At 43.4% G+C, this 18,221-nt stretch overlaps 1 protein-coding gene across 7 annotated transcripts in view; it reads right to left on the bottom strand.

Moving 5' to 3' along the window:
• Positions 1 to 3,085: 3,085 nt before the first annotated feature.
• tmem94 (transmembrane protein 94) overlaps positions 3,086 to 18,221 on the bottom strand; it is a 139,818-nt gene continuing 124,682 nt past the window's right edge. For 6 of the 7 annotated variants that reach the window (XM_088000430.1, XM_088000429.1, XM_088000431.1 and 3 more), the window contains 3 exons: positions 14,582 to 14,675; positions 10,039 to 10,209; positions 3,086 to 8,439 (listed from right to left, as the gene is read on the bottom strand). In XM_088000430.1, the coding sequence (XP_087856556.1) occupies positions 8,367 to 8,439; positions 10,039 to 10,209; positions 14,582 to 14,675 (338 nt within the window). In that variant the 3' untranslated portion in view covers positions 3,086 to 8,366. Of the gene's footprint in view, positions 8,440 to 10,038; positions 10,210 to 14,581; positions 14,676 to 18,221 lie in introns of those variants that run through there. The other variant, XR_015761367.1, reaches the window with a different exon arrangement.

Raw genomic sequence — 18,221 nt, 5'->3', positions numbered from 1 at the left:
TCTATGACTGTAAATGTACCAAGCATGAACGTACAGCACTGTGGACGAGATTTTGCTCAGTTAGACATTTCTGCATCCTTTAGCTCCAAATGCTTTTGCATTGCAGCATAACCGACAAAGTGCAGGGATTCCAATGAATACCAGGATCAATACTGTATCTGCTTAATCAATGTGCTTTAAAAATTGGAAAAGGCAAACAAATGACTGTGGACAATGAATGAAGAGTATAGAAAGAGCATGAAATAAATTTAGATGGAGAAAAATAAAGGAAAAGCAAAAAAAAAAACTCCAACAAACCATCCCTTTGAAGACTGAGACTTCAGTTGGTAAATTCCTTCCATCAGTCCTGTGCAAATGTAAGAGAAGTACCAGCTGCACTTTCCCAGGGTCTGGCACAACCTTCCATCTGGAGCTGTGATTTATTGCTTGTATCCCAGCTTCAGCTGTAGTTTCTGGGACAGAAAGATTGATTGGCTGTGCTAATAATTCTCATGTTGTTAAAATATTCTTAGGCTATTATCTATTCTCTAATGCTTTGAAGTTACAGGAAGGTTAAAATCAAGATGCTATGTGAAGCAAACGCCAGAGAGCAAACACTTGATCTCCACAGCACAGGCATATCAGGAGGATTTACAGATTGATAATGAATTTGTTTGGCCACAGTATGACATTTTCTGCAGCTAGCAAGTGGAATTTTGAATCCAGAGATTCTTCCACTGGTTCACGAGAGCCTTTTGTGCATGGGTAGCCTTCTTGAATAACCCTTGAGTAAGGAGCACACTTTTCAACTACAGGTTATAAGAATGAGCGGTGAGCTCACTGAAACATGTGGGTGGCATGGTGGCACAGTGGTTAGCACTGCTGCCTCACAGCGCCAGAGACCTGGGTTCAATTCCCGCCTCAGGCGACTGACTGTGTGGAGTTTGCACATTCTCCCCGTGTCTGCGTGGGTTTCCTCCCACAGTCCAAAGATGTGCAGGTCAGGTGAATTGGCTATGCTAAATTGCCCCTAGTGTTAGATAAGGGGTAAAGGTAGGGGTACGGGTGGGTTGCGCTTCGGCGGGGCGGTGTGGACTTGTTGGGCCGAAGGGCCTGTTTCCACACTGTAAGTAATCTAATTTGAAGGGGCTTGACAGTGTAACTGCTGAGAGGATGTTTTGGGAGGTTCTAGGACCAGAAGGAATAGTCTCGGAATAAAGGCGTCCCAATTTAAGACTGAGATAAAGAGGAACTGAGAGGGTTAAGTGTTTATGGAACTGCTTGCCACATAACTGTGTGTTTTAGGGGGATGGGGTTCAGGGGTCCTTCTGTAGATTGAAGATTGAGAGAGATGGTTGGGTTGTGTGTAAAGGGCAGGAAAGTGGATGTGAGGAATGTCAAATTATCCATGATCCTATGGAATGGCAGAGCACACCCTGGTCTAGGAAAATTGAGCACTTTTGAAATATTTGGATCCTCTCATCTTAATTCAGATCAGATTGAGGTTTCCCTCATTGTTAATAAAATGGGAAATCTAGACATAAAGCCAGGAGTGATAATGAAAGTTGAGTAAAAAGCTGACACCAATATCCTGATTTCATGGGCATTGTCGAGGAAATCATAGGCACAGATTTAGTTATTCCCAGAGAGGGTTCAGTGGTCAGCACTGCTGCCTCACACACCAGGGACTCAGTTTGATTCCAGCCTTGGGCGACTGTGTGGGGTTTGCACATTCTCCCCGCGTCTGCGTGGGTTTCCTCTGGGTGCTCCAGTTTCCTCCCACAATCCAAAGATTTGCATATCATGTGGATTGGCCGAGCTAAATTGCCCATAGTGTTCTGGGATGTGTAGATGAGGTGCATTAGTCAGGGGGAAATGTAGCGTAATAGGGAATGGGTCTGGGTGGGTTACCCTTTGGAGGGTCGGTGTAGATCTGTTGGGCCAAATGGCCTGTTTGCACACTATAGGGATTTTATGATGAGAGGAGACTGCCTGATATATGAACTGTATTTTGGTGGGCCACGTCACCAGGAAAATGGAGACTGGATTGGTTCCAGGAACGTTGTCCCCTGACCAGCCATCAAGCTTATGTAGGATGATAAACCAAAAGTCATTGAAAACTCTGCTGGCCTCATCCCAATTCTCAACAAACCCCACCCACCCATCAGTGCAGTACTTAAACTGCATTGGCTACACTCCACTAATCACTCTGTGCCTTTACTGTCACCTCTATTGCCAGATTCATGATGGGAGCACACTGCAGACACCCTGCCCCATTGCGTAGGAATCCATGTTATCAGCATTCATGATTAGAGATTATATATCAGGGTGAAGGTTACCTGCATCAATACACTGTGGGCAAGATGCCTCAATTTCCAACTCAATGGGCAGAATGACCGAGCTGGCTTGAGGGGGCAAACTGCTTACTCCATTTCCCAATTCACAAGGCCTCGGTGAGATTAGTGGTGACAAATGCATGGTCAATGATTTTAGTGTTAAGGAACATCATAAAGTGGGACATGGGTAGAGATTTAGTGAGGGATTCCAGTTTAGCATCGCAAGAGACTGAATTGAATATAAGGGTCTCGGAGGGTCATAGGTGGAAGAGGTTAGAGATCGGGAGCTGCAAGACCATGGAAGGATTTAAAACAAGCATGTTAAACTTAAGATAAAGGCCAGGAGGTTTGCAGGAGATTAGAGGAAAACATTTTTCACCCAGAGGGTGGTGGGAATCTCTAACACACTACCTGTAAGGGTGGTAGATAGAATTCCACTTAATATTTAGATGCACATTTGTGATGCCAAGACATAGAAGGCAACAGGACAAGTGCTGAAAGATGGGATTAAAATCATTAAGTTCCTGTTTTTGATGGTCCAAAGGGCCCCTTTTCTGTGCTGTCGATCTCTCTGACTCCAAACTGAACGCCAACAGATCTAAGTGGGGGGGGGGTAATGAGTAAATCGGCCATTGTAAATGGTAATGGTTATATGGGCAGATTTTCTTTTCTGCACAACATGCCCACCAGGCAAACCAATGAAGCTACTGAATCAGAATTAAGTTGTTGTGACTGAAGGGTTAAACCAAGATAAAACTGCTGCAAGGAGACAGACTACAAAGACACTATTTATTGCCATTGCAATTTGTTTTTACAAGTTACAAGCTTTGATCGTAGTAAAATTCAAAAACAACAGTGTAACATTATTAAATATCTCTAAACATTTTACACAATGTACAGTTATAAAATATCACTGAACCAAGTTTGCACATGTGGCATTACTGCATATCAGGATGGGGCTCCTGTCTATCATTGTCAAATCAAAGCCTCACTACCACCACCAGGATATAGCTGGCACTTTTGGCAATGAAAATCAATCATTGGGAGATGCATGGTCAATATAATATGGGTGAGAAACCCCATTGCAAATTGGGTGTGATGTGGCAGCATGCAGATCACTGACCCCATTAGGAAACTGTCTAGGGAGAAGAATAAGGAGTTTGCATACACTCATTCTTGTTTTGTTTAAACAGCAGAAAGAGCTAATTTGAATGTGCATTGGCCTTCACAAAGAAATTCCATCATAATTACAGCTCATTGGTTTGTTTTCACAGTCGAATCAAAGTACCTTGCAACTATTGAGATGGAGAGGGATCCATATGGCACACTTTGGAAAGTCATCAAGTTGGCCACATGACATCCCTGATCTGTACCCAGCTTTCGAGAATAGTTAGAAATTTATTGAGTTTATTTTCACAAAGCAACAAACCCAAGTACATGCTGCTGAGGAATCAGCATTCTAATTACAGCGTAGAAAGCTCAGTTGTTCAAACCAAACAACTCCATTTACAAATAAGTTAGAAACAATCTCTCAGTGACATGCTGTTGCTCGCACTTTGTACAATATTTACATCCCATCAGGGGCTGAGTTATTGCACCAATGTCTAATTCATTTTGACTCACTCAGATCTAACAACGGGCATTGGAAACCTGGGGGTGGAAACCACAACCAACACCTAGTTTCAGTGTCCAGAATCTCCTGGAAACACCGCACAGGGACTCCACTAAGTATTGCACCCTACCAATCACTTATAAAACACTGGTACCAAACAATCAGATCGAGGTGAAAAAGAAAGACATTGACTGAGGATGGGGCAGCAGAAGGATGTAACACTGGGACAATAACAAATTGAAATAATATTTGAGACACATGAACTGTTTCAGTAAATGTATTTTTGAAATCAGAATTTTTTTTACCATGAAGTATTATGAGAATGGATCACCCCACGGTCTTCAGGCCCAGCTGGTTACTAATAGTCAAGATCAGTTAGTAAGCTGTGGGTTAGGTTGAGGGAGATGTTTCAACCCTCCTTTACACCAATCAGCAGCTTTCTTCAAAAGGAAGTGCGCAAAATACTTCCAAATGTCTTTGCCCACTTGTGCTGTGATGAAACAGTACAATTTCCATTTCCTTTGTAAATAAATTTGAAACAACTTTACAAAATTTGTTTTGAATAAAAGGTTAAAGTGTTTGTCGTGGGTGAGATATAACTTTCAGAAATAGAGAGGTAGCGGTGACTGTTTGGAGTTGTGACCCCTGCTGTAATACAAACATTCTTACAATTACTTCCTGCCCTGAGCCAGAGAGGTCATCCCTTATTGGTATGCACTTAAATACCAGTGTGACCCATTGAGACAAGGAAGGGTGAAGGGCAGCTACTCAGTCCCATCCCCAGGGCAGCCTCAGCACTGCCGAAACGCAGGCAGAAGTCAGCTGCTGTGTGACAATGAGACAGTAAACAGGAGGTATGTGGGGTGTGTTCATCTTAAGCTGGTCATCCAAAACATTATTAATGCAGGTTGGAAACAGTCTGTCCAGATGTTGCAGTGATAAGGGGTAGTTTCGTAAATGCAAAGCATACTACAAATTCAAATATAATTGCATAGTTTAAAAACAAACTGCTGTAAGACAATTTGCAGGAGATATCAGTCATAGGGAGGCACTTCATTTAGTTTATCTTTCAAGGGATACATCAATCTGCCTGCTAATGTTTTTGGTGACAATGACTCTCTGCTAACATCCATCTTTCAGCTCAGCCCACCCTGAACAAACGGCTTTATCATTTTCCAGCTTGCACAACTGAGCCAGTGCAGAGACACGTTGTCTCTCACTCGGAAGGATACAGGCCTGCCTATTGCCCACAAGGACAACAACCTGTTGCTAGATGCAGCTAAATAATCTGCTAAAGCTCAGTGCTCATCTTCTGGCCTGAATGACTCACTACCTCACCAAGCAGGCCCACACTTTCTCAGGAGGTTTGTCTCGGCTCTCTCCCACCAGCTCCATATCTTGTGATAACTGAAAATGGTTCCCAAAGGCAGCTCTGGACTTGGTGTACAACATTTCTGGGACATCGTTGCACAAGCTGTCTCCTACAGGAACAGCGGATAGTAGGGCACCTCAGTGTCAACCCTTGTACATTTTATTAGTAGATGTTAGCCATTCTTTCACCACTTTGCCAAGGCAATACCAAACTGTCAGAGTGACAACCCCAAAGAGTTCCTGAATGATTTTTTAGTGCTTCAGAAAAAGTCTGCTGATTTTTGGATCAAGTTTGGTTAAAACCCTATGATTAGCCCTTTTCCTTGAAAGATGAATGACTGAAAACTGGAAACCTAAGTATAACCTTGCTGCGCCATTGGGTGCAGCACACACAACTGTTGTCCTGTTGGGGAAACTCTGCAACGACAGATGACATCAAGAGAGACTCTCCCCAGTGTCATAAGAAATGGTAAAACAAACTGAGCTGGGGTAATCAGAGTTGGGTTACACCTGCCTTTCTTCATCCCCTCAAACATACACAGGAGCAGAAGGGGAAAAGTAGCACTTCAAAGGTAATGGGAACATTTCCAATGGCGTGATCAGAATGCAAATGAAATGCAGCATAACCGACTAGATACTGAATCTAAATCCTTACAGAGTTGTCCCGCAAATGCTGCATGATTAAAGAATGCTGTGGCTTTGCACCTAGAAGTCAAAACCCCAAACCATAGGTCACAGTGCAGGAGTGAAATGATACACTCCTGAAGATTCAACGTGGTTTTTCAAAAGAAAGCATAATTACTTTAATCACTGAATTAAACAGTGTTGCAAGCGATCTGACTTGGCACATGTGGCATTACTTGAGTGTGGACTCAAGGCATGACTGTAATGCACAATGTCAAACAAACATTGACAGAGTGGTCAATGTCCCCACCTCCTAACTATGACTGTCATCAGCACACACCCTTCTCTGCCAAAATGGACTGGTTTACATATCAGACACATACATGCACACACCACATGCTCACCATGATCGCTAGTGCTAACTCCTGCATTTGGACTGCTTTTCATGTCATGAACTGGTAAATCCTGCCACTCTTGAAAGATAGGATTCCATGGCACAGCATAAGCAGCTACGTGGGTAATGGAGACACAGTTTAACATTGGCTGCCCAAAACATCTGCAGGTATTGAGGTGGACACTACATTTTGTCACACACATTGTGGGGACGTTGCTTGCATGGTACTCAATACAGCAGTACAACTGTGAACATGATTTTCTTTGGGATTGTGAAACATAAATATTAAACTGAAGAAACTAAGACAGTGGTAAACAGACGTCAGAGGGCAAAGGCAATAATAGCAGGCATACGTGATCATAATTACAACAAAGCCTGATCACAGGATGGAGGGCTCCAGCAGCGAGGAACTAAACCAGTGCTTGAAATCTCATTAGCCTCAATGACCCACGATGCCCAATATTTTGCAGGTCTAGTGATTTAATGCTGGATGGCCCAGATACCTACTACACATTAAACATGATTGCTTTTATTGCAAATCGGATTTCAGGTAGGCTTTCAATTCTTTACTAACGTAGAAAAGTTTCTCTTTGTTTTTAAAACTTTAAGCTCAGGCTGTAACGAACCTAGAATATGGATCAGTGTGGACCCTCCCATAGACAGCCTCACTGTGAACATCCCCTTTAAAGGATACCGCCCAACAAACAAGGCTGCGATAGTAACGTGCTTTGTGTTTTGCACAGACTTTGAACAGCTAAATGTGCAGTGTTTTAAAAGCCAGTGCATGTATCATTCAGGAGGATGTGGAAAATCCATTAAAAAAATTGGCTGAACATAAAAATTAAAAGTTGCACAATCAATTCAATGTGATGTATGACAGGGAGCTGCAATCCACTTAAGGAGATTACTGTGTAGGTAGCACAGGATTTGCCAATTGATTGATCAGTCTGATGCCACACAGGAGTGACAGTAGCTAGTGATGAGCAAACCTGTGTGGCCAGCCAATTCTCTTCACAGGACTGCTCCTTCACCTGAACAATCCCAGCAGGTAAACACCAACATACATAACCACTGACACAAAACACTTAACTCAACCCCACCTGCAAACAATCACACAGCACAGTTACTTCAGGTAACATCCACAACGTTAATGCCCTCCCTCTGAAACAAAAGACAGACAGCCTGGTCTAACATACACACACACACACACACACACACACACACACACACACACAGTACCTTACGCATTCACAGCTTGGCTTGACACTGCAAATTCGGACCCTGACTCCCACAGACCTAAAGAGATCTCTCATTAAAAATAAAAATAATCTCAAAGCAGCAGACAAATAATCCACAAGCCTGCAAGGGACTTCCTACTGCCCACTGGCTGACGACTGGTGGAGGTAGTTCGCATGAAGAGATGAAATTTAAAAACTGGTGTTGGACAAAGTTTCGACTCCTGCTCTATAAGACACTTTTAACAGTGAAGGTCACTGTTATTATATCAGTGAACGCTGTCTGGCCTACGGGGTAAGGGGCTTCAAACTCCCCCAAACCAGCAAAGACAAAATCATTGGCAGCTTTTGCAATTTTCCTGTGAAGCTACAACTCATTATATCCTTCGCTGAAGCAACAGTTCCTCGTGCTGTCACTGTGATGCAACTCCAGGGCTCCACAGCCCAACGGAGAGACAGAGTGAAAAGAGACTGCACATATTGAAGTAATGTTCTCTCCAGTGACTGGAGGTAGGTAATCAGGCTTTACAGCAGAGTACATCAATTTTAGAAGTCTTGTGTTCTTTTCCTTTTCACTTGTGCATTTCCAGGTACCATTTCCTAAAGCACTGCATTTTGTATCTTTCGAGCCTGTTCATATGTTTGAGGGGTTCTGGCAAAAATCTTTCATTTGACACAAGACTGGCAGCTTCTGTAGTCTCCATGCAGTAGTAATCTGGGCCTGGTGGTCCAGTTCAGACTGAACGCCCTGACCTAAGTCAGTTGAGGAGCTCTCCTGTAGTTGTCCATGTGGCTCTCTAGCACCAGTCCCAGCTTTAGAATGGAGAATTCATTCCCAGCTTAGTTTCAAACTGTAGCTTCTGTCTTTTCTGATAACGGTCTCGTACTCTGAAGAAACAAGAGGAAAAGGGATCTTAGACTTCACTTAAAAGCAAAATGAATGCAGCAATGAGCTAAATGTAAGAATATTATATATAGAAATAAAGAGAAGAGATGACTCTTTTGGGTTAAGCTGTCCACTACACTAATCAAAACTACCACAGACCCCAAGGCTTGGTTCTGAGACACCCCATGTGCATATAGACATACAGCTATTTTCCTGTTACAGGGTAATTTAAAATGAGAGAGCTACATGCAGATTTATTTGTTAGGCGTTAACTGTTCACAGCATGAGAAGATCACATCAAATTCTCAAGTTAAAAACATTTACATAATCAGCAGCACTGACTCATGTTGTGAACTTGACTGAAGTTAAAGGTAATATGGTTGTATAATATCTCCTCCAGTTTCAAAGATTCTTCACCAATCACCCCAGTGCTCAATACCCTACACTGCCCAATGGTCCAGAATAACTCAATTTTAAAATGTGCATCCTCATGTGCAATCTCAGACTTCATCCCGATCTAATTTTATAGCTCCTTCCAGCTCCACAACCCCCTGAGATCTGTGTTCTCCTCCTCTGGCTCTTGTGCATTGCTTACGGTCTACGCTTTGCCACTGGTGGCCTGGTCTTCAGTTGTTTAGATCCCAAGCTCTGGAATTTCCTTTCCAAACCCTTTTTGTCTTAACCTCTCTCTCCTCTAAGATGCTGTTAAAATTGAACCTTTTGACTAATGCCTTTTGGCCATTGTTCCTAACACTTCTTTCTTTAGCTTGGTGTCTGCGAAGAGCCTTAGGAAGCGTTACTTTGTTAAATGCACTATATAATCTCCTGTTTGGATGAACATTAATATTTATTTGCACCTTTGCAAAAGAATTTGAAATTATCAGAGGCCACAAAACAGTCACTCACTTAAAAGGCAAATCTACAGCTAATCCCAGAGGCCAACCATCCTACCATTACAACTTTTGCAAACTGACTATCAGATTTCTTGAATTACAATCAAAATCACATTTAAAATCTCTTGATTGCCCAGTGACTGAGAAAAATGCTACATTTACTCAAGCCTTCCTTTTCCTTCCACCACTGCCACTTCGCTAACAAGTTTGGAAAGGATGGGAGAAGAAAGGAAGGAAGGAGAGAAAAAAAAAGAGGTGGATAAGACCAAGTTCAAAGCAGGGGGAAGTGATTCAAAATAACATCCCAATATCTCAAAAAGATGTAATTCTTTGCCGCGAGAGGTTAACCCAGGACCGTACAGCTTCCTGTCAGATAAGGACTCCACAGCATCCGATTTCTGACAGAGAATCCAAGGTGATCTATAATAGCATGACTTAATTCAGCAAATACTCAGCTTCAAAGAAATTACTCTCAATATCACAAATTTACTGTACAATTTCCAAAGCAAAAATTAAGTTATTTTTGTAAAAAGAAATCTGAATGGAATTCTCTTGCATAGAAACATCACAAGTTCAAGAAAAATGCTCTTTCACCACTGGTGCTGAGGATGCTCCCAACCCTTTCATTGTGTCGCTGACTCTGGCTCTAGTTCAATCGTAGGTAAATGTGGTACTGCCGCTTCACATCATGTGAGCTGGTGCACTTACCGAATTTCATGTAACTTGACCACTTCATTGACAAACATTACGAGGATGACAGACAGAAAACCAATGAGCCAGGAGATCAATGGGATATCCTGTAGATCAAATGTCAATAGGGTGTCCGTATTCTTCCAGAGTTTTAAATCCACCACCACCAGAATGATTTGGCCTACTATCCTGGAAATTACAAGCAGAGAAAACCAATTAAATAACAGACTGAGAGTCGGGATCACAAGTCAATCAATGACAAGATCATTCCAGTATTTGCACACAAGATTACATTGAATTTCACAGCATAGAAACAAGCCAATCTGCATACTTCATCCATTCTCGAGTTGTCGAACTATTCCTTCTCCGCTCAGTTCCATATCTAGTTACCCTTGACATATACCTAAGCTTCGAGGAGAAAGTGAGGTCTGCAGACGCTGGAGATCAAAGCTGAAACTTTATTGCTGGAACAGCACAGCAGGTCAGGCAGCATCTAGGGAACAGAAGATTCGACGTTTCGGGCACATGCCCTTCTTCAGGAATGAGCAGAGAGTGTTCAGCAGGAGAAGATAAAAGGTAGGGAGGAGGGACTTGGAGGAGGGGCGTTGGAAATGTGATAGGTGGAAAGAGGTCAAGGTGAGGGTGATAGGTCGGAGTAGGGTGGAGGCGGAGAGGTCAAGAAGAAGACTGCAGGTCAGGAAGGCGGTGCCGGGCTGGAGGGATTCGGCTGAGACAAGGTGGGGGGAGGGGGGATGAAGAAACTGGTGAAGTCCAAGTTCATCCCCTGTGGTTGGAGGGTTCCCAGTCGGAAGATAAGACGCTCCTCCTCCGACCGTCGCGTTGTTGTGGTTTGGCGGTGGATGAGTCCAATGACCTGCATATCCTCGGTGGAGTGGGAGGGGGAGTTGAAATGCTGTGCTACAGGGTGATTGGGTTGGTTCGTCCGGGTGGCCCAGAGGTGCTCTCTGAATCGCTCCGCAAGTAGGCGGCCTGTCTCCCCAATATAGAGGAGGCCACACCGGCTGCAGCGGATGCAGTAGATAATGTGGGTGGAGGTGCAGGTGAATCTGTGGCGGATATGGAAGTTTCCTTTGGGGCCTTGGAGAGAAGTGAGGGGGGAGGTGTGGGCGCAAGTGTTGCACCTCCTGCGGTTGCAAGGGAAGGTGCCGGGAGTGGAGGTTGGGTTGGTGGGGGGTATGGATCTGACAAGGGAGTCGCGGAGGGAGTGGTCTCTACGGAAAGCTGATAGAGGAGGGGAGGGAAATATATCCTTGGTGGTGGGGTCCGTTTGGAGGTGGCGGAAGTGACGGCGGATGATGCGCTGTACATGGAGATTGGTGGGGTGGTAGGTGAGGACCAGTGGGGTTCTGTCCTGGTGGCGGTTGGAGGGGCGGGGCTCAAGGGCGGAGGAGCGGGAAGTGGAGGAGATGCGGTGGAGGGCATCGTCGATCACGTCGGGGGGGAAATTGCGGTCCTTGAAGAAGGAGGCCGTCTGTGTTGTGCGTATTTTGAACTGGTCCTCCTGGGAGCAGATGCGGCGGAGACGAAGGAATTGGGAGAATGGGATGGCGTTTTTACAGGGGGCGGGGTGGGAGGAGGTGTAGTCCAGGTAGCTGTGGGAGTCGGTCGGTCCTTGCATGGAATTTTGTAGACGACGTTGGTTTTGTCCATGGGATGTACTGGGTCTTTTAAGTTTGTTAGTACAACCCATGGACAAAATTCCATGCAAGGACTGCCACAAACACTACGTAGGACAAACAGGATGAAAGTTAGCCACCAGGATACACGAACACCAGCAAGCCACAAAAAGACACGACCCTCTCTCCCTCGTAGCCCTACACACGGATGAAAAAGTCCCACCATTTCGACTGGGACAACACATCTATCCTGGGACAGGCTAAGCAAAGACATGCCAGAGAATTCCTAGAGGCCTGGCACTCCAACCACAATGCCATAAACAAACAGATAGATCTAGATAACATCTATCAACCCCTCAGAAAACGAACAGGAAATGACATCACCACAAACCCCAGGAACCCCATCCAGGACAAACATATAAATAGAAAGCAAGAGAAACATATAGCTCAGCGAGCAAACCTACACCCTATACATATGGATAATAATGGAATAGTATAAGTTAGATAGGCATCAGATTATTTCACAGGTCGGCGCAACATCGAGGGCCGAAGGGCCTGTACTGCGCTGTAACATTCTGTGTTCTATGCTTTGGTATCACAATTGCACATCTAAATATTTGTTAAACATTATGAGAGTTTCTGTCTCTACCACCCTTATGCCCTATCCCTTACTATAAATGCCTAGCCCTGGTCAATGACCCTCCATCAAGGGGAAGTGTTCCTTGTTATTTACTGTTATCTATGCCCCTCAATTTAATGCACCCAGAGCAGGAAATAAACCCGATCACCCCCCACTTTTTATATCCTTTCATGCCACACCAAGCAGCCACTTGAAAAGCCTCTACTAATAGATTTTACACAATTATTCTTAAGTCCAATAAGAAACTCCACTTCTCCCCATTTCCACAACGTGCAGATACTGAAGCTCAGGCAGCCTCATGCTGTATGTTGTGGTATGTTTGTGTTCTCCATGCGCACAAAGCACTCAGTCCTTTGTTTATAGGAGTTGGGAAGTCAAATTGAGGTTGTAAAGGATTTGGTGAGGCCTTTTCTGGAGTAGTGTGTTCAGTTCTGGTTTTATAGGGCACGCATGGTGGCTCAGTGGTTAGCACTGCTGCCTCACAGCACCAGGGACCCAGGTTCGATTCCAGCCTTGGGCAGACTGTCTGTGTGGAGTTTGCACATTCTCCCTGTGGGTTTACTCGGGATGCTCCGGTTTCCTCCCACAGTGCAAAGATGTGCAGGTCAGGTAAACTGGCCATTCTAAATTGCCCATAGGTCGATTAGTCAGAGGGAAAAGGGTCTGGGTGGGTTACTCTTCGGATGGTCAGTGTGGACTTGTTGGGGCAAAGGGCCTGTTTCCACACTGTAGGGAATCTAATCTAATCTAATCTCACTGTTATATGAAGAAAATTATTAAGCTAGAGAGGGTTCAGAAGAGATTTCCCAGGATGTTGCCAGGAATGCAAGGTTTGAGTGATAAATAAAGGCTGGATAGGCTAGGACTTTTTTCACTGGAGCATAAGAAATTGGAGGACAATCTTATAGAGGTTTATAAAATCATGAGGGGCACAGATACGATTAATGGCAGCATCTTTTCCCTAGCATGGGGGATTTCAAGACTAGGGTGTATATTTTTAAGGTGAGAGGAGAGAGATTTAAAAAAAAACATGAGGGGCAAATGTTTTACACAGAGGATGGTTTACATGTGGACTCAACTTCCTGAGGAAGTGGTGGGTGTGGGTACAACTACAACTAAGTATGAAAGACAGTTAGATAAGCACATGATTAGGAAAGCTTTGGAGGGATGGGGCCAGGAGCAGACAGGTGAGACTGGGTTAATTTAGGATTGTTTGGTATTGACGGGTTGGACCGAACGGTCTGTTTCTGTGCCATATAACTCCATAGAGCATTCCTGATGAAGAGCTTATGCTTGAAACATCAACTCTCCTGCTCCTCGGATGCTGCCTGACTGGCTGTGCTTTTCCAGCACCACACTGTTTGATTCCGATCTCCAACATCTGCAGTCTTCACTTTTTCCTACATGACTCTACTGAAAGGAGACAGTCAGAGACTTGCCGGGACAAGTGCAGCTCCAAAACTATCCTCAAGGTGGCACCATTCAGGGCAAAGCAGACCGCTTGATTAACACCACTTCCACTCACCTCCACCCACCCCCACCACTGAAGCAGCATTGTGGACCATCTATAAGGTACACCGCAGAAATTCACAAAGGCTCCTTTGAAGCCCATGACCACTGCCACCCAAATGGAAACGGGCAGAAGGGCAGCAGATATGTGGGAACACCACCAGCTGCAGGTTCCCCTCCAAGCCACTCACCATTCTGACTTGAAAACATTTCACTGTTTCTTTAGTGTGACTGGGTCAAAACCCTAGAGCTCCTGCACAAACAGAATCGTAGGTGTGTCTACACTAAGGTCCTGAAGGCAGCCCACCACCACCTCCGAGAGTCACTAGAGATGGGGCAATAAATGCTGACCCAGTCAAAGAAGCCCATACCCCATGATTAATAATAAAACAAAAGCTGTAAGCTGGATCTTTCTCACTACCATGTATTAAACCTCCTGAATGTTAGTGCTCAAGGTTTTCAGTTTGTATGATATGGAATAGAACAGAACATTTAGCAAAAGGGAGACAAACTTAGGAGGTTATATACTCCTAAGATCTTGCCTCAAGGGCCATTAGCAGTTAATAAAGATTAGGTGTCAGGTGTAGTGCAATGCTGTACAGCAGTAGGGCATAGCAATGGGTAAAGTGGAAGCAAGCTTTATCTTGTTTTGTAGATCACCTGGGAGCATTGAATATGTCGTCGAAGGGCAGGATCTTAATTCAGCATCTAACCATACCTACAGCCTCTCTGGATGTGCTCAGGTTGCACATTGCACTTATTTGATGATACTTACACTACAGGAAGAGTGAAACACCACCATAAGTTGCTGAAAGGGCTTTTCCTCCACAGTGTTTTGGACCGATGAACATGGCTGATGGAAATGCATACTGCAATCAAGAAGCAGTAGATCACCAATTAGTATGTCTACTTCGTGCACTAACTGTCCACAGCAGATAGTTCCTGTACTTATTTTTAAAAACAGACACTAATGAGCAGATAAAATGACTGTCAAGAGGTTTAGGTGACCTCTGTAATTTCAACCCAGACTATCAAAGTTACAAACTGAATTATAATGCTTGGGGTCTCTCCTTGAATTGATGTGCCTAAAAAGCACTTTTTTGTGGGATTTCACACCTGCCATTGTCGAAGCTTACCCCAAAACAGTCAAAAGAACGTTACCTTGCAGAGCAGGAGACAGTGTCACAAAGGAAAGCTGATGAGAGTTATCCACAAATTAAGTATGAAAGGCCACCATATACTATTAAATATTACTGCTTACTGACCACATAACAAACTAATTCTCTGACAGCGAAACCCTTTTATCTCAATATTCAGGGGAGACCAGAGGTAACCTGAAGAATAATATCACAAAACCACAGCTGCAGAGAAAAACAAAAAACTATGCCACCTTTGGCTTTCAAGAGTTTGAATGGTTTAAAAGCCTCTCAGCTTGATTCTAAAGTCCATGATAAAGGAATGGGACATCCTGAAGCAATAGACACAAATACCTGTCTACATGAGCTGAACAGTCTTCACCTAAAAAAGGTCAGCAATTTAATCCAGGTCTGATCACAGTCATTTGGAATTGTAGCTTAGACTGAGTAATGCTTCCTTCTTCATGGGATTCTCCAAATCGAATGAACAGTAAGCATTCTTTAAGTTTAGCAGTTTCCCTACATAAACAGGTCTTCCATCCTGGGAACAAGTCCGATGATCTTTCCTTGCTCTCCCTCTCTGGCACTGATATCCTTCATAAGGTTAGGGGATCAAAACTGCACACAGCTCTCCTCCAATGTGGCCTAACCACGCTTCTATACAATTGAAGACAGACTTTGTTACTCCTATATCCAAATCTTCTTCCAATAAAGGTCAGTGTACTATTTGCATACTATTTTCATCTAAATGTTAACCTTCAGTGACTTATTGACAAAGCCATGCAGGTCCCTTTGTACACTTACTAATCTCTTACCATGTAAGTAATGTGCTGCACAGCTGTTCCACCACAGTGGATTATCTCACATTTTTCCACATTACGTTCTATTCACTGTATCACTGCCCACTCACTAAGCCTGTCCAAATCCTTCAGAACCCACTTTGCATTTTTGTCCATGCATACATTCCTACATCATTTTGTTTTCCATGAAGCTCAAGATATATTTTGCCCCTACATCCAAATGATATTTATTGATTGACATATTGAGAAGAGCCCCAAGTCCTAATTTTTGCAGTATCCCACCCGGCAACATGAGAATGATCCCATTATTTCTCCTGTTTTTTGCCTATTTGTCAATCCTTTTGCCATGCCTGTACATTACCTCCTTCCCTGTGTCCCTTAACTTTGTTGAGCAACCTGTGGACAACTTTGTCAAAAGCCCTGAAGATCCAAGCAGACTGCATCAACCACTCCCCGACATCAAGGGTCGGGGATAGAAGCAGCTAAGTATTCTTGTAGGAAGCCAGCGTTAGCACAATGGAGTGAATGGCCTCTTTCTGGCAGGGAACCATTCTATAATTCAACAGTTGACGTCTTCGCCTGGTTAGCTATCTGACTCAACGCTCGAAAGTTTGAAGAACTGATTAGTGTCAGGCTACATGACATGATGACACCAGCAAACAAAAAAAGAGGTGAGGGAATCAGAACAGAAAACGGACTTTAAAAACAACTACACTGAAGAAATGTCAGTTTCAAAGCCATCCTAAACCATGCTGGATCCTAAAGCAGAGAGGATTTTGCATAAATGTATCCTCTCACTATATGAACAAGAAACCACAGGGGAAAATGAAAGACAATATTGTCTTGATGTTCGAATACTTCCTATAGAATTCAGATTTTTGCAGTGCTCTGGGTGCATCCTGTCTATAGTTTTACAAGATGACCAGAGAAATATTAATTGCTGATCGTTCCAAAATCCAAACTAACAAGCTTTCACAACTTGGTTAAACTTCCTGTATGTTAGTACCATAATGATTGGGAGGCAGACTAGAAGGCATTCACACAATGGATTGGCAACTGGTACCAAATACTACATTGGGCATCAAACTTAATGATTAAACTGATCTCTTCAAGAATAGAAAATGGCACAACTCATTCCTATCTTACGTAAATCAATTTTTTAATTAGGAAGATAAACATCAATCGAGACAGAATGCTGTCACCTCAGTTCCTTCCATAAGCTACTTGCGGTCAGACATCACATGCCAATTGGAGAGACAGGAGAACTTACAATTAACCCCACCTTCTCCAAGATTTCCTAATTTGTAAGCTAAACACCAGAACCCGTTCGGAATCCACACAAGAGGCGTTTATTGCTGTGCTCATAGCAAGTCTGCCCTCTGATTGCAGAAATAGTACCAAGTGTACTTAAAATGAGCTCAACATTTAGGGGGTTAAACTCAGGGGAGCCAATAATGAAAGCTTTTTGATTCAAGTAAGAAAGCAAAGACTGCACGTCATCTCTCTTTGTGCATTGTCCTCATCAAACCAGTGAATCTGCCTCAATTATGCACTGGCGTCTTAACTGCTCAGAATAATTACATAGATCTAATCTCCTGTCAAATGCCACCCACAAAAAGCAGCACTTTTGTCTAAACAAGTGCACTCTGAAGTAAAATGTGCTAAAATTTCTGAGTGATTAAGTGATTATGACACAATCAGTAAATTGGTCTTTATTTATCCTGCACTCTATTCATAGAAACTTTGATCCATGTACAGCACCTCTGGGCAAACCAATTTAATTTAGCTGGATTGGAGTAAATCTGTGAAAATCTAGATGTTGACTCATCACTAAGCCACCCGCCCTGCCAAACAGAAAGGATTTAAAGCAATCAATGTTTCAGCCACTACTTGAAAGGTTTATTGAAAACATAGCAGGAAATCTTCAAAAAACATCTCAACACCCTTATGCACCTTGAAAACCTCTCTCTCTCTCTTTCTCCTCTCACCCACACCTTCAGCTAGATCTCCCTAAACCACCTGTTTGTACCCAGCCTCTGGGGAATAAATGCTGAGAGTCAGACAAGAGTTCACTGGGGTACTTTTGCCCTTGTTGTCCCAGGGTTTTTGTTTCTTTTGCTTACCCCAGGGGGCTAACACTGCTAACACTAGTTATAATGCCCAGGGATTATGAGGCCTGAAGCAATTTTGATGGACCAGTTGGGTTTTTTGTCTGCCTGCCAATTTTGTATGTACAGATAAGGTTTCCAGGTGGCGTTTTCAGCATTAACAGCACTTCAAAATCATGAAATAATAAAGGGATTAAAAAGAAGAATCAAAATAAATACAACAACCATCACCAGAGAGAAAGTATACGGGAAATTTTGGGGCTAAAGACCCACAAGTCCACTAGACCTGATTGGAAATATCCTGCTACGGAGATAGAGGATGCACTGATAGTAATCTTCCAAAAATCTTTAGATTCTGGAAAAGACCCAGA

This window comes from Chiloscyllium plagiosum, unplaced genomic scaffold, assembly GCF_037043375.1.
Source record: "Chiloscyllium plagiosum isolate Xiang-an unplaced genomic scaffold, Cpla_swu_hap1 HiC_scaffold_25, whole genome shotgun sequence".
In the NCBI taxonomy this organism is placed as follows: Eukaryota; Metazoa; Chordata; class Chondrichthyes; order Orectolobiformes; family Hemiscylliidae; genus Chiloscyllium; species Chiloscyllium plagiosum.
Note: the sequence above shows the minus strand (reverse complement) of the source record. Positions and strands in the feature narration are given on the sequence as shown.